Source organism: Salmo trutta, chromosome 18, assembly GCF_901001165.1.
Source record: "Salmo trutta chromosome 18, fSalTru1.1, whole genome shotgun sequence".
Lineage (NCBI taxonomy): Eukaryota > Metazoa > Chordata > Actinopteri > Salmoniformes > Salmonidae > Salmo > Salmo trutta.
In genome coordinates, this window is record NC_042974.1 from 36266824 (window position 1) to 36280056 (window position 13233).

Sequence of the window (13233 nt, forward strand, 5' to 3'; positions counted from 1 at the left end):
GGTAGCCTTCCACAAGCTTCCCACAATACGTTGGGTGAATTTTGGCCCATTCCTCCTGACAGAGCTGGTGTAACTGAGTCAGGTTTGTAGGTCTCCTTGCTCGCACACGCTTTTTCAATTCTGCCCACAAATGTTCTATAGGATTGAGGTCAGGGCTTTGTGATGGCCACTCCAATACCTTGACTTTGTTGTCCTTAAGCCATTTTGCCACAACATTGGAAGTATGCTTGGGGTCATTGTCCATTTGAAAGACCCATTTGAAAGACCCATTTGCGACCAAGCATTAACTTCCTGACTGATGTCTTGAGATGTTGCTTCAATATATCCACATACTTTTCTTCCTCATGATGCCATTTATTTTGTGAAGTGCACCAATCCCTCCTGCAGCAAAGCACCCCCACAACATGATGCTGCCACCACTGTGCTTCACGGTTGGGATGGTGTTTTTCGGCTTGCAAGCCTCCCCCTTTTTCCCTCAAACATAACAATGGTCATTATGGCCAAGCAGTTCTGTTGTTGTTTCATCAGACCAGAGGACATTTCTCCAAAAAGTACGATCTTTGTCCCCATGTGCAGTTGCAAATGGTAGTCTAGCTTTTTATGGCGGTTTTGGAGCAGTGGCTTCTTCCTTGCTGAGCGGCCTTTCAGGTTATGTCGATATAGGACTCGTTTTACTGTGGATATGGATACTTTTGTACCAGTTTCCTTCAGCATCTTCACAAGGTCCTTTGCTGTTGTTCTGGGATCGATATGCACTTTTCGCACCAAAGTACGTTCATGAGACGGAACGCGTCTCCATCCTGAGCGGTATGACAGCTGCGTCGTCCCATGGTGTTTATTCTTGCGTACTATTGTTTGTACAGATGAACGTGGTACCTTCAGGCATTTGGAAATTACTCCCAAGGATGAACCAGACTTCTGGAGGTCTACCATTTTTTTTTCTGAGGTCTTGGCTGATTTTCTTTTGATTTTCCCATGATGTCAAGCGAAGAAGCCCTGAGTTTGAAGGTAGGCCTTGAAATACATTCACAGGTACAACTCCAATTGACTCAAATGATGTCAATTAGCCTATCAGAAGCTTATGAAGCCATGACATCATTTTCTGGAACTTTCCAAGCTGTTTAAAGGCACAGTCAACTTAGTGTATGTAAACTTCTGACCCACTGGAATCGTGATACAGTGAAATAATATGTCTGTAAACAATTGTTGGAAAAATTACTTGTGTCATGCACAAAGTAGATGTCCTAACTGACTTGCTAAAACTATAGTTTGTTCACAAGCAATTTGTGGAGTAGTTGAAGAATTTGTTTTAATGACCCCAACCTAAGTGTATGTAAACTTCCAACTTCAACTGTATTTTATTTATTTATATATATATGTGTTTGTATGTGTATGTATATATTATTGTTAAACTGTTTGGGGTCACTTAGAAATGTCCTTGTTTTTGATAGAAAAGCAAAACAAATTTGTCCATTAAAATAACATCAACTTGATCAGAAATACAGTGTACACATTGTTAATGTTGTAAATGACTATTGTAGCTGGAAACGGCTGTTTTTAATGGAATATCTCATAGGCGTACAGAGGCCCATTATCAGCAACCATTACTCCTGTGTTCCAATGGCACGTTGTGTTAGCTAATCCAAGTTGATCATTTTAAAAGGCTAAGTGATCATTAGAAAACCCTTTTGCAATTATGTTTGCACAGCTGAAAACTGTTGTTCTCATTAAAGAAGCAATAAAACTGTCCTTCTTTAGGCTAGTTGAGTATCTGGAGCATCAGCATTTGTGCGTTCGATTACAGGCTCAAAATGGCCAGAAATAAATCTTTCTTCTGAAACTCGTCAGTCTATTCTTGTTCTGAGAAATTAAGGCTATTCCATGCGAGAAATTGCCAAGAAACTGAAGATCTCATACAACGCTGTGTACTACTCCCTTCACAGAACAGCGCAAACTGGCTCTAACCAGAATAGAAAGAGGAGTGGGAGGCCCCGATGCACAACTGAGCAAGAGGACAAGTACATTAGAGTGTGTAGTTTGAGAAACAGACGCCTCACAAGTCCTCAACTGGTAGCTTCATTAAATAGTACCCGCAAAACACCAGTCTCAATGTCAACAGTGAAGATGCGACTATGGGTTGCTAGGCAGCGTTGCAAAGAAAAAGCCATATCTCAGACTGGCCAATAAAAATATAATATTAAGATGGGAAAAAGAACACAGACACTGGACAGAGGAACTCTACCTAGAAGGCCAGCATCCCGGAGTCACCTCTTCACTTGTGACGTTGAGACTGGTGTTTTGCGGGTACTATTTAATGAAGCTGCCAGTTGAGGACTTGTGAGGCGTCTGCTTTTCTTTCAAAAACAAGGACATTTCTAAGTGACCCCAAACTTTTGAACGGTAGTGTACATAATATTACTGACCCCTTTCCCTACTGACAGTTACAAAGTATGGTAGCGGAGTTTGTTGCCTGCTTGAAGGCAGTAGCCTCAGCCATTGTAACATGGCCTATAATGTAAATTACATTGTTACCGTCATTAGCTTAGAAGCACAAGGTTCTTAGTGTCTTTAGCTAGGTTGTAAATCGTAGTCAAAAACTATTTTTGATTGGGAAAGGATTTCTATAGTGCTGTTAGTGCAAGAGTAATATCATGAGGTATGGAGTAGTGCCACTTTGCTGGGGCAAAGGAAGAGAAACATAGCAGATCTTGTTGGAAATGGAGACCGAAGAAATACCACTTACTCTTATTTGAATCGATCATGCATTTTAATTTTCCTCTCCATCTCTTACCTGTTCAACTTTGTCAGTCTTTCTAATTCTCACTCTTTCTTGGAATTAAGGCAAGGTGTTCTTCTCTCTTTCTCTTTGTTTATCTGTCCCCTCAATAAACCCTGACTTAAGATTTTCCCAATGATGTGTTCTTGGTTGCTCTTTTGTCTGTCTCACTTCTACTTTCTCTCTGTTGCTCTTTATCACTGTTTGTTTGCAGGTGGTTGTTTTACCTTTATTTAACTAGGCAAGTCAATGACGGCCTAGGAACAGTGGGTTAACTGCCTAGTTCAGGGGCAGAACGGCAGAATTATTATTTTTTCAAGTTCACCTTGTCCTTCCCAGGCACTCTATGTGGTATTCTCTGTGGTATCTGTTGAATTCATCCTCTGTTGCTGGTCAGGGAAGCATTCCAGTGTAATTAACCTGCCTGCTACATAATATACACCATCCTCGAGGGTTCATTAATCAGCTCACACTGAGAGGGCATTGTGCCCTGACACGCCACTACAATACACACCTCACACATACACAGAGTTGCGCAAATGCACGCTATTGGAGAGAGGTCACTGTGCTCTGCTAATCTGCCAACTTGCCAGGAGAATAACACACACACACACACACACACACACACACACACACACACACACAACATACAGGAAAAAAAAAATATGATCACTCGCCTACAGGTGTAGCTGAAACAAAGCCTTAATACTCTGAATCAAGCACTTTTCAGGAGAGCTTGATTCGGGAGAAACAAAACAGTGCTGGTCATACTGTAAGTGAATACAGCTGATTCAGCCTCATGGTACACTGATTTTCTTCCATCAGCACCAGCACCACCCTCCTCGCAGAGTTCCCCTCCCCAGCCTTAACACCTCTCTTATTTTCCTCAGTCTCTCCCCTTCCTCCCTGGAGCTAAACCTACCTTATCCCCAGAACCCGGCCCAGCTGACACGTCTGTCTATCTGCATGTGTGTGTCTGTGCCAGCAGCCATTCTCACAGCCCAGCTGAACCTGAACCTGAAAACAGGAAATCAGAGTGTGGAGAGTTGTCATGGCAATGTCTGGTTGGTTGGTATTAATCTAGGTCAGTGGCGAACAGTTCACTCCTCATCTGGCCTTCCATTTAGCGTAAACAGACCCCTTGGGTCGAGTCGACTGCCATTATACTGAGGATTTTACTAAGGCTTCTAAGAATTGCACTTCTCCTCCTATCCCCTGGTGACTTAAGAGAATTGAGCTTGAATATCTCCTCTACTCCAGGCTTTAACCAGGCACCGTTAGCCTCCATTAATGTGCTGGGCTGTAGACTTATCCCCCTGATGCTCCTCTCTACAAGCATTTCACTACACCCGCAATAACATCTGCTAAATATGTGTATGCGACTAATACAATTTGATTTTGAGCAGCACAATGTGCAGGGAGGAGAACTTGTTTTCTATGCGAGGAAAATATTATAGAGGAAAATTGCCCGAAAAGGTTTAACTGTAATAAAGTCATCAACAGCACAGCTTTTCCTACATGTCAGCACAGCCTTTCCTACATCACAGCACAGCCTTTCCTACATCACAGCACAGCCTTTCCTACATCACAGCACAGCCTTTCCTACATGTCAGCACCGCACAGCCTTTCCTACATGTCAGCACAGCCTTTCCTACATGTCAGCACCGCACAGCCTTTCCTACATGTCAGCACAGCCTTTCCTACATGTCAGCACCGCACAGCCTTTCCTACATGTCAGCACAGCCTCTCCTACATGTCAGCACCGCACAGCCTTTCCTACATGTCAGCACAGCCTTTCCTACATGTCAGCACAGCCTTTCCTACATGTCAGCACCGCACAGCCTTTCCTACATGTCAGCACCGCACAGCCTTTCCTACATGTCAGCACCGCACAGCCTTTCCTACATGTCAGCACAGCCTCTCCTACATGTCAGCACCGCACAGCCTTTCCTACATGTCAGCACAGCCTTTCCTACATGTCAGCACCGCACAGCCTTTCCTACATGTCAGCACCGCACAGCCTTTCCTACATGTCAGCACAGCACAGCCTCTCCTACATGTCAGCACCGCACAGCCTTTCCTACATGTCAGCACAGCCTTTCCTACATGTCAGCACAGCCTTTCCTACATGTCAGCACAGCCTTTCCTACATGTCAGCACAGCCTTTCCTACATGTCAGCACAGCCTTTCCTACATGTCAGCACAGCCTCTCCTACAAGCACAAATTCATGATGCTGATCAACACTTTCTTATTAGGTGTGTAATTCTTTAGTCAGCTCCATCTCCATCCATGTTGAGGGCTCCATGAAGGCTGTCTGCTTGTCTTTTGTTATCAGTTAAAGATGTAAAAGCCATACATCATCCCTCTGTCAGGTTTCTGAATAGAACCAATTGTGAATACCCCTAGTTAACATACCCACTTTGCGTTGGCTGAAAAGTCAAGGCATGTGGAAATGTAATTTTTCTCAAGAGGGTGTTTTATTTTAGTTTATCAGTTGCACTGAGGAAGAACATGCGCATCTAATGCCTCAAGTGATTATTTTTTGGGTCTAACAGGCTGTGCAAAATAATGCCGCCTTTATGCATTTCCTGTGTGACTTAAACGAATAGGCATTATTAGAAAATGGTGCATTAGCCCGAGTCAGCAGTTTGTATGCTGCAGTCCCATTACATTAGAATCATGAGGTTGGCCAGACAGGGAGGGAGAGAATAAGAGCGAGAGATGGCGAGAAAGCACTCTGTTAAACCAAGAGAAATAATGAAATGAGAGAATTACAGAAAAAGAAAGATAAAAAGAACAAGGGGATGAAAGAAGGGAGGAATACAAAAAGGAAATGAAAGAGAGATGTGGCCAGATGCTGACAGGACAAGGAGAGGAGGGAGATTGAGGGTGATAAAGAGAGCAACCGTGTAGAGCAGTAATTGGAGGCTATAGTGGTTGGGATAGGAGGCAGGAGAGAGAGGTTTAAATCACTGGTCTGAATGACAGCTTTATGTGGCCCTCAGAGCCTCAACTGCCACCATTTAATGAGACCAGATAGAAACCTTAACTGCATTTTTCTTTTCTCTCTACTATTTTTGCTTTTCCTGCCATCTTGCACTTTCAGGAATATACTCGCCACTAACTAGGCAGATATATCAAGGCAGAAAAGGGTCTTTTCGGTCATGAGCTGCACTACAAAGTTAGTTGTAGTAGTTTTATTTCATCCTTCAACTCCCCCCTGATGTGTTCACTGACTTAGTCAAAACCCACAGACATTCTAGATGTTTCTTATGGAGAACTAGTCCCACGAGATTCTACTCCCCTCAATCTACCCCCTCGCTCTCGTTCCCTCGCGCGCACTCTCGTTCTCTTCTCTCATTCTCTCTCTCTCTCTGAGTCTGGTGCTGTGTTGAGCCTGTAATATCGCCCACACGGACTAGGCCTCCTGGGTAGTCTAGCTTTCACAGGTTTTTTTCTCTCTCCTTCTCAACCTCTTTTTTTTTATATTCACAAAGACTTCTTTCTGTGCCTTGTCTCCCCTGACATTGGGCAGATAGCTTTCATCTTAAGTCTCTCATAAAAAGAAAGGGAAAGCGAGAGAGAGAGTGTGTGTGTGTGTGTGTGTGTGTGTGTGTGTGTGTGTGTGTGTGTGTGTGTGTGTGTGTGTGTGTGTGTGTGTGTAAGAAAGAGAGGCAGAGATCAGACATGCAACATTTTATGTTTTAGTGTGTAGTAGTTTGAGGAAAACTTGACATCACCCTTTTGATACCAACATGAAAAGAGAGATTGAAATGTTTCTCCCAGAGTTGGTCTCCCTGTTAAACACATTCTCTGTAAAAACAAAATCAGAAGGAAAGTGAATAAATGTTGCTCTATTAGATGAGGTGACCTACCTACCTAATTATGATTATCACAAGTGGATATTTTAAAGTTAACAGCTATTTGTATTGGTCACAATGACGCATTTGCAATACTACACACGCTGCATGTATGCACAGCCAGGTCCTTAATTATTGGCACCCTTGATATAAAGGAGCATAAAATGATGTATAGAATAAATAATACAAATACAGATCTATATTGCATGTTTAAAATAATTGGGACATTCTATTATTTTATATTAATACAATTTCTCAGAGAAAGAGATTTTGTTTAACAAGCAATAACAATAGGTGTCAGAATTATTGGCACCCCTTCAATATTCCGGCACACTCCCCTTGTGAGGATAATGACACAGACTTTTTGGAAAATGTTTTATGAGATTGGAGAACATGTCTGACCATGGCGCTGCCTGGAGTTTGATAAATGGCATTGGCACTTGGATTGGAATTGGTGCTGTGGTTAGATGACATGAAAATAGAGCTCTGTGGCCACGGCATTGAAAAACAGAAGCATCTGCAGAAAAGTACCTCATACCTAAGGTAAAATATGGGGGTGGATCTTTAATGTTTAGGGGCTATTTTGCTTCCACTGGTCCTGGGGCCCTTGTTAAGGTCAACGGCATCATGAACTTTACCAAGTACCAGGACATTTTAGCCCCCCAAAAAGCTTGCTGCAAGTGGCTCTTCCAGCAAGACAATAACCCCACGCACACATCAAAATCCACAAAGAAATGGTTAATTGACCACAAAAATCAACATCCGTCTCTGGACTTGAACCCTGTTTGAAAACCTGTGGCTTGAAATGAAGAGGGCAGTCCATAAGAGCAGACAAATGATATTAAGGATCTGGAAAGATTCTGTATGAAGGAATGATTTCTCTGAACGTGTTCTCCCATCTCATAGAACATTCTAGAAAAAGACTGTCATTGTCTTCACAAGGGGAAGGTAGTATTGACAACAGGGGTGCCAATAATTTGATCTTTTTTTTTTCTCTTTCTCTGAGCCATTGTATTAGTAAGTATAATATAATTTTCAAATTTTTTGGAGCACACAATATAGCTCAGTATTTGTATGATTTATATATTTTATACATTTTTTTGCTCATATTTATTAAGGGTGCCAAAATGTATGGACCTGTGTGTGTGTGTGAGAGAGACATTGCACCACTGCTTAGGACCTCCCCATCCATGTTGTATCCTTACATCCATGTTATGCTTGTGTGTCAACTCCCCCTGTGATGACAGACATGTTTGTGTAAACGTGCGTGTGGTTGATTTTACATGACCTTACATCCACCTGCTCTGTACCTCCCTGGTTAAAGAAAGCGTACATTCCTTCCTAATAAGTGTGGAAACACTGGCAGAGCCACGGTGCCAAACCAGGACAACGTGTGCGATCTGACACGGTCGAATGTTTTAATGGTGAAGGTGCCAAAACAAACGACTGCACCTCTAGCAACTCCAACATGATGTGGTATATGTGTGTATTGTCTTATTGCCCAGTTCTTTGTTGTTTTTCTATTCCTGCCATTTTGTTCTTGGCTCACTCTAATGGAGGTACTGTGAGAGGTAGTTAGTGGTATGTTAGTTAAAAGGGACTAGGGAGTGCTGAAAGAAGAGAAACAACCAAGGTGGTGAGTGTGTGTGTGTGTGAGAGACTGTGGGACCAAATTGCTGCCCGTCAATTGTCCGGGAGAAGAAAAAAAATCCCATTGGGAAATAATGCATTTTAGCCTATTCATTGATTTGAAATACCAGTCGATGTAGCGCGAGAGATGCTCCGACCACTCATCAAACAGCTGTTTGTTGCTGCTGGAGTGAAAAATGCTTTAATAAGCCAAGTCATTGCACAACAATTCTAAAGACAATTTTAGTGTAAAAAAAACAAACATCGCCATGATTAAAAAGCACTTGGCCTACAACATATATTGTTTCACAAATGGTTCATTGAAGCGCGTTTCCCATTCGCCATTTAAGTGCATAGGCAACGAGGCAGGCTTCAACGCGTCACACGTGACATTTTGAAAACATACTTGATTGTTTGAAACCTGAACGTTTTACTACATCATTTAGGCTAATAATATAACTCAATCACTGTTCGCAAAAAAGACTGTTCAATGCAGTGCGTTGAGATACTTTTTGCTCAATTAAGTTGAGCATTTTGATAGTTAAAAACAGATTGGAGTCTTTGTCTTCTATTTACAGCAATAGTCATTTTACTTTCCAAACTGTTTTTCCCTGATTTGTCTTTTTTTTATATTGCTATATGCCTAGCTGGGTCTCTGCTTTTCACCGACAGTCGCAAATCAACAACTATCTATTTGGTTTTTGCTACGCGCTCTGCCCAAATTGTGGGCAGAGTGATTTAAATGCGATTTAAAACAATCCAAAAAATGTTTTAAAGAAGCTGATGATCCTCTAGCCAAATCATGCTTTCTGGTGTAGGAGCCTATTTTGAATGATTTTATTTCTGTATATACATGAGTAAGCTAATAATGCCCTAAACTTTCCCTAAAGAAATTTAATTGCCAAAAGTTTAACTTACCCTAACCTTATGGATGTGCCGCCTATGTATTCTATCTTGAAATTGCTCATCGGAATTCGGTAAGAATGACGCACTCCGTTGCATGTTCTGTTAAGGTGAATTACCATGAATGTGATTTCTGGCATTCTGAGCACCGTGGGTGGACACCCAAATCGGGTTGCAATATGAATATGAATCCAATACATTTATTAAATGTCCGGCGCCACATTCTCCTAACGAAAACCCTAGTGTGTGTGTTTTTATGGGCCAGAAACCAGTGTTGTCCCTGAATCATTTTCTCAGGTCTTTTTAAAGGAGCTCTTCCTGTGAGCACACACAGGAAATTGTTGCTGAGCGCTTGGCTGTGGAGTCTGACAACTCCTGAAGCTCTGCGTTTTTGTGTACTGTATGTGCTTGCTTGTACATTTGTGGAGCGGTTTCGGGGGTCAACACACTATTTTCCCAGCTTGCACCAGCTTGTGTATTTCTGTCAGAACAAGCCCCTGTAATTGTTTAGTTACATTACCTAAGTTCACTTAGTTACAACTCACCAGTGTATCCTGTAAGGGCCTCTTGAGTGACGGTTGCCTCTTGCACTCTCCTTGTTAGTGCTCCACTCAAATGTTGTTGATGTTGACTCTTCACCTTCTCAACGGAGTTGACATTTCAGCTTTTTCAGTAGAGTGGGTGTAACATTATGTCAGGGAAAGGGATATGTCATGATTTTTCATCCATTCGCCATATAATATAGTGTGTGTATAGCATCACCTCCTATGCACTGCTGTGACCCCAGGGAAGGCTCATGACCACCACCTGATACACTATAGTCTCTATGGCACAACACTTTTTGGCTTCCTTCTCCTTCTCTCTCTGGTTTCTCTTTCTGGTTTTTCTCTCTCTGGTTTCTCTTTCTGGTTTTTCTCTCTCTCTTTCTGTTTTTTTTTCTCTCTCTGGTTTCTCTCTCTCTCTCTGGTTTTTCTCTCTGTTTTTGTTTCTCTCTCTCTCTGTGGTTTCTCTCTCTCTGGTTTCTCTCTCTCTGGTTTCTCTCTCTCTGGTTTCTCTCTCTCTCTCTGGTTTTTCTCTCTGTTTTTGTTTCTCTCTCTCTCTCTGGTTTCTCTCTCTCTGGTTTTTCTCTCTCTCTCTGGTTTCTCTCTCACTCCTTCCCTCTTTTCATGTTTTGACCAACTGCTGAAAGATTTACTAGATGACAGGGAGACGGAGAACAGAGCAGAATTTGTTCCATTGTCAACTTTTTAGCTAAACTGTTTTTGTAAGGGAGGCCAGGAAAGCTTGACCTGTCAGCACTCGACGCCAATTTTTCACTATGGCTTCTCTGGGAGACCCCAGATATAACACACACAATACCTCAACACAAACCATTGGCCAGTTAGGACACATGGTTGAAGGTTATTATCCTAAACAACACTTTAGATGTGAAGGAGATGAGCTGGGCGATTTAGAGATGACGATATGGAGTGATTTAATGAGACAGTAATTAGGGTAAAGGGAAGAGAAAGGTCGTGAAGCGGTGGGAGTGAGAAAATTGTGGAGGAGAGTGTGTGCGCACGGGGTTTAAATGTCAAACCTAATCACTGTGGAGAGATGGATGAACTTTACACGTCACATACCTGGCTGACTGATGCTGTTAGTTGCTCTTCACTCCGCATTTCTTCTTCCTTGTTTCATTTAGCTTTTCAAAGTGTGGTTTAGCACATCTTTCTCACTTGGCCACGATCTCTTCCTCCCCCTGTCTATATTTCGCTAAGACAGTACCCATGTCTGCTGACTATAACTGACCCACATTTCACACAGTGTGACTGGATGCCCTTACGGGAAGTGCTTCGTAGTGGGTGAGAGGGTGAGAGCACATGTTAGCTTGTCTGTATCTTTGTGTGTACGGTAGGGTGCCTGTGTTCAGCCTCAGGGTTTAAAGGGGATTCTGCAGTATCTCTGAATTGGGAAATATCTGACCAATGAGAGATAATTGGTGTGTATGCATGTGTTTTTTTTGTTTGCTTTTGGTATCTGGCTGGGACGGTGAGATTTTTGCACAGCTCTCCGAGATAGCACTCCCTCTACTGGTTACCATATGTCCTTGCAGGGTACTATCATTTGGAATATTTCTAATGAAAAAAATCAAAGAGAATTCCCTTTTATCACAAAGCTATTTAATATGGGCTGTGGTTCCTTAATTTTGAAGGAGAAAATGCAAATAAATGAATAGCAACCTTTCCGTGTTTTAATTTCTTGTTCCACATTTAGTGTCCACATGTTTGAATGTATTTTGGATGGATCTGATGATGATTGGTGTGTTTGTAGCCTTTGCGGAGTTGGCAACAACCGGATGTTCTGGGTTTTAGGGATATAGCTATTTTCAACATAGCTTCCCTTTCTGCTGAAAACCGGATGTGGAAACACTGCTCAGGCGTTTCTCTTATGCCTTCTACGGTAGGTTAGTGTGTGTAACCTTCTCACTTTTTCCTCTGTGTGTTTACAGGTGTGTGTGGTGTGGCGGCATGACTCGTGGGCAATTCTGGGTAGAGTGCTAGCTTCCTGAAGATTGGCTGACAGCAGGAAAAGAGAACAGAGGAGAGGAGTGCCAGCATGGCTCTGCCTGACAAACACAAAGTGAAACGCCAACGACTAGACAGGATCTGTGAAGGTAAGAGACACATCTCTTTTCCAACTACTTTCCCCGTTTCCTCCTCTGTCATACTGCTGAAACTGAATCACCCAGTAATGAGACAAAGATGTTCTTAGCCTGAGTCATATCTGTTCCACTGGAAGAAGTACATTACATGGCCAAAAGTACATCTCATCACAAAATCATGGGCATTAATATAAGTTGGGCCCCCCTTTGCTGCTATAACAGCCTTCACTTTTCTGGGAAGCTTTCCACTAGATGTTGGAACATTGCTGCGGGGACTTGCTTCAATTCAGCCACGAGCATTAGTGAAATCGGGCACTGATGTTAGACGATTAGGCCTGGCTCGCAGGCGGCGTTCCAATTCATCCCAAAGCTGTTCGATGGGGTTGAGGTCAGGGCTCTGTGCAGGCCAGTCAAATTCTTCCACACCGAATTTGACAAACCATTTCTGTAGGCGTTGTCATGATAAAACAGGAAAGGCCCTTCCCCAAACTTTTGCCACAAAGTTGGAAGCACAGAATGTCATTGTATTAGTGTTAAGATTTCCGTTCACTGGATCTTAGGGGCTTAGCCCGAACCACGAAAAACAGCCCCGGCAGGACACGTTATCCTGGCATCCGCTAAACCCAGATTCATCCGTCGGACTGCCAGATGGTGAAGCGTGATTCATCACTCCAGAATGCGTTTCCACTGCTCCAGTGTCCGATGATCGGCTATGGAAACCCATTTCGTGAAGCTCCAGACGAACAGTTCTTGTGCTGACGTTGCTTCCAGAGGCAGTTTGGAACTTGGTAGTGAGTGTTGCAACCGAGGATAGACGATTTTTACGTGCTACGCGAGTTCTGTGAGCTTATGTGGCCTACTACTTCGCGGCTGAGTCGTTGTTGCTCCTAGACGTTTCCACTTCACAATTACAGCACTTACAGTTGACCAGAGCAGCTCTAGCAGGGCAGAAATTTGACGAACTGACTTATTGGAAAGGTGGCATCCTATGACGGTGCCACGTTGAAAGTCACTGACATCTTCTACTGCCAGGGTTTGGCTATGGAGATTGCATAGCTGTGTGCTCGATTTTATACACCTGTCAGCAACGGATGTGGCTGAAATAGCAGAATCCACTAACTTGAAGGGGTGTCTACATACATACTTTTGTATTTGCTTCAGTGTGCAGGGCATATAGGCCTAGTGGTTGAGAAGATCTCTCTTCCCCCTACCCCCCTCTCTCTGTATCTCTCTTCCCCCTACCCCTCTCTCTCTCTCTCTCTCTCTCTCTTCCCCCTCCCCCCCTCTCTCTCTCTCTCTGTATCTCTCTTCCCCCTACCTACCCCTCTCTCTCTCTCTCTCTCTGTATCTCTCTTCCCCCTACCCCCCTACCCCTCTCTCTCTCTCTCTCTGTATCTCTCTCTCTTCCCTACCCCTCTCT

General features: G+C 43.1%; 1 protein-coding gene across 3 annotated transcripts in view; it reads left to right on the forward strand.

Annotated features, from left to right (window-relative positions):
• Positions 1–13233, forward strand: part of ctbp2a (C-terminal binding protein 2a) — a 122539-nt gene that overhangs the window by 42997 nt on the left and 66309 nt on the right. For 2 of the 3 annotated variants that reach the window (XM_029698479.1, XM_029698482.1), the window contains exon 2: positions 11661–11825. In XM_029698479.1, the coding sequence (XP_029554339.1) occupies positions 11768–11825 (58 nt within the window). In that variant the 5' untranslated portion in view covers positions 11661–11767. Of the gene's footprint in view, positions 1–8198; positions 8274–11660; positions 11826–13233 lie in introns of those variants that run through there. The other variant, XM_029698480.1, reaches the window with a different exon arrangement.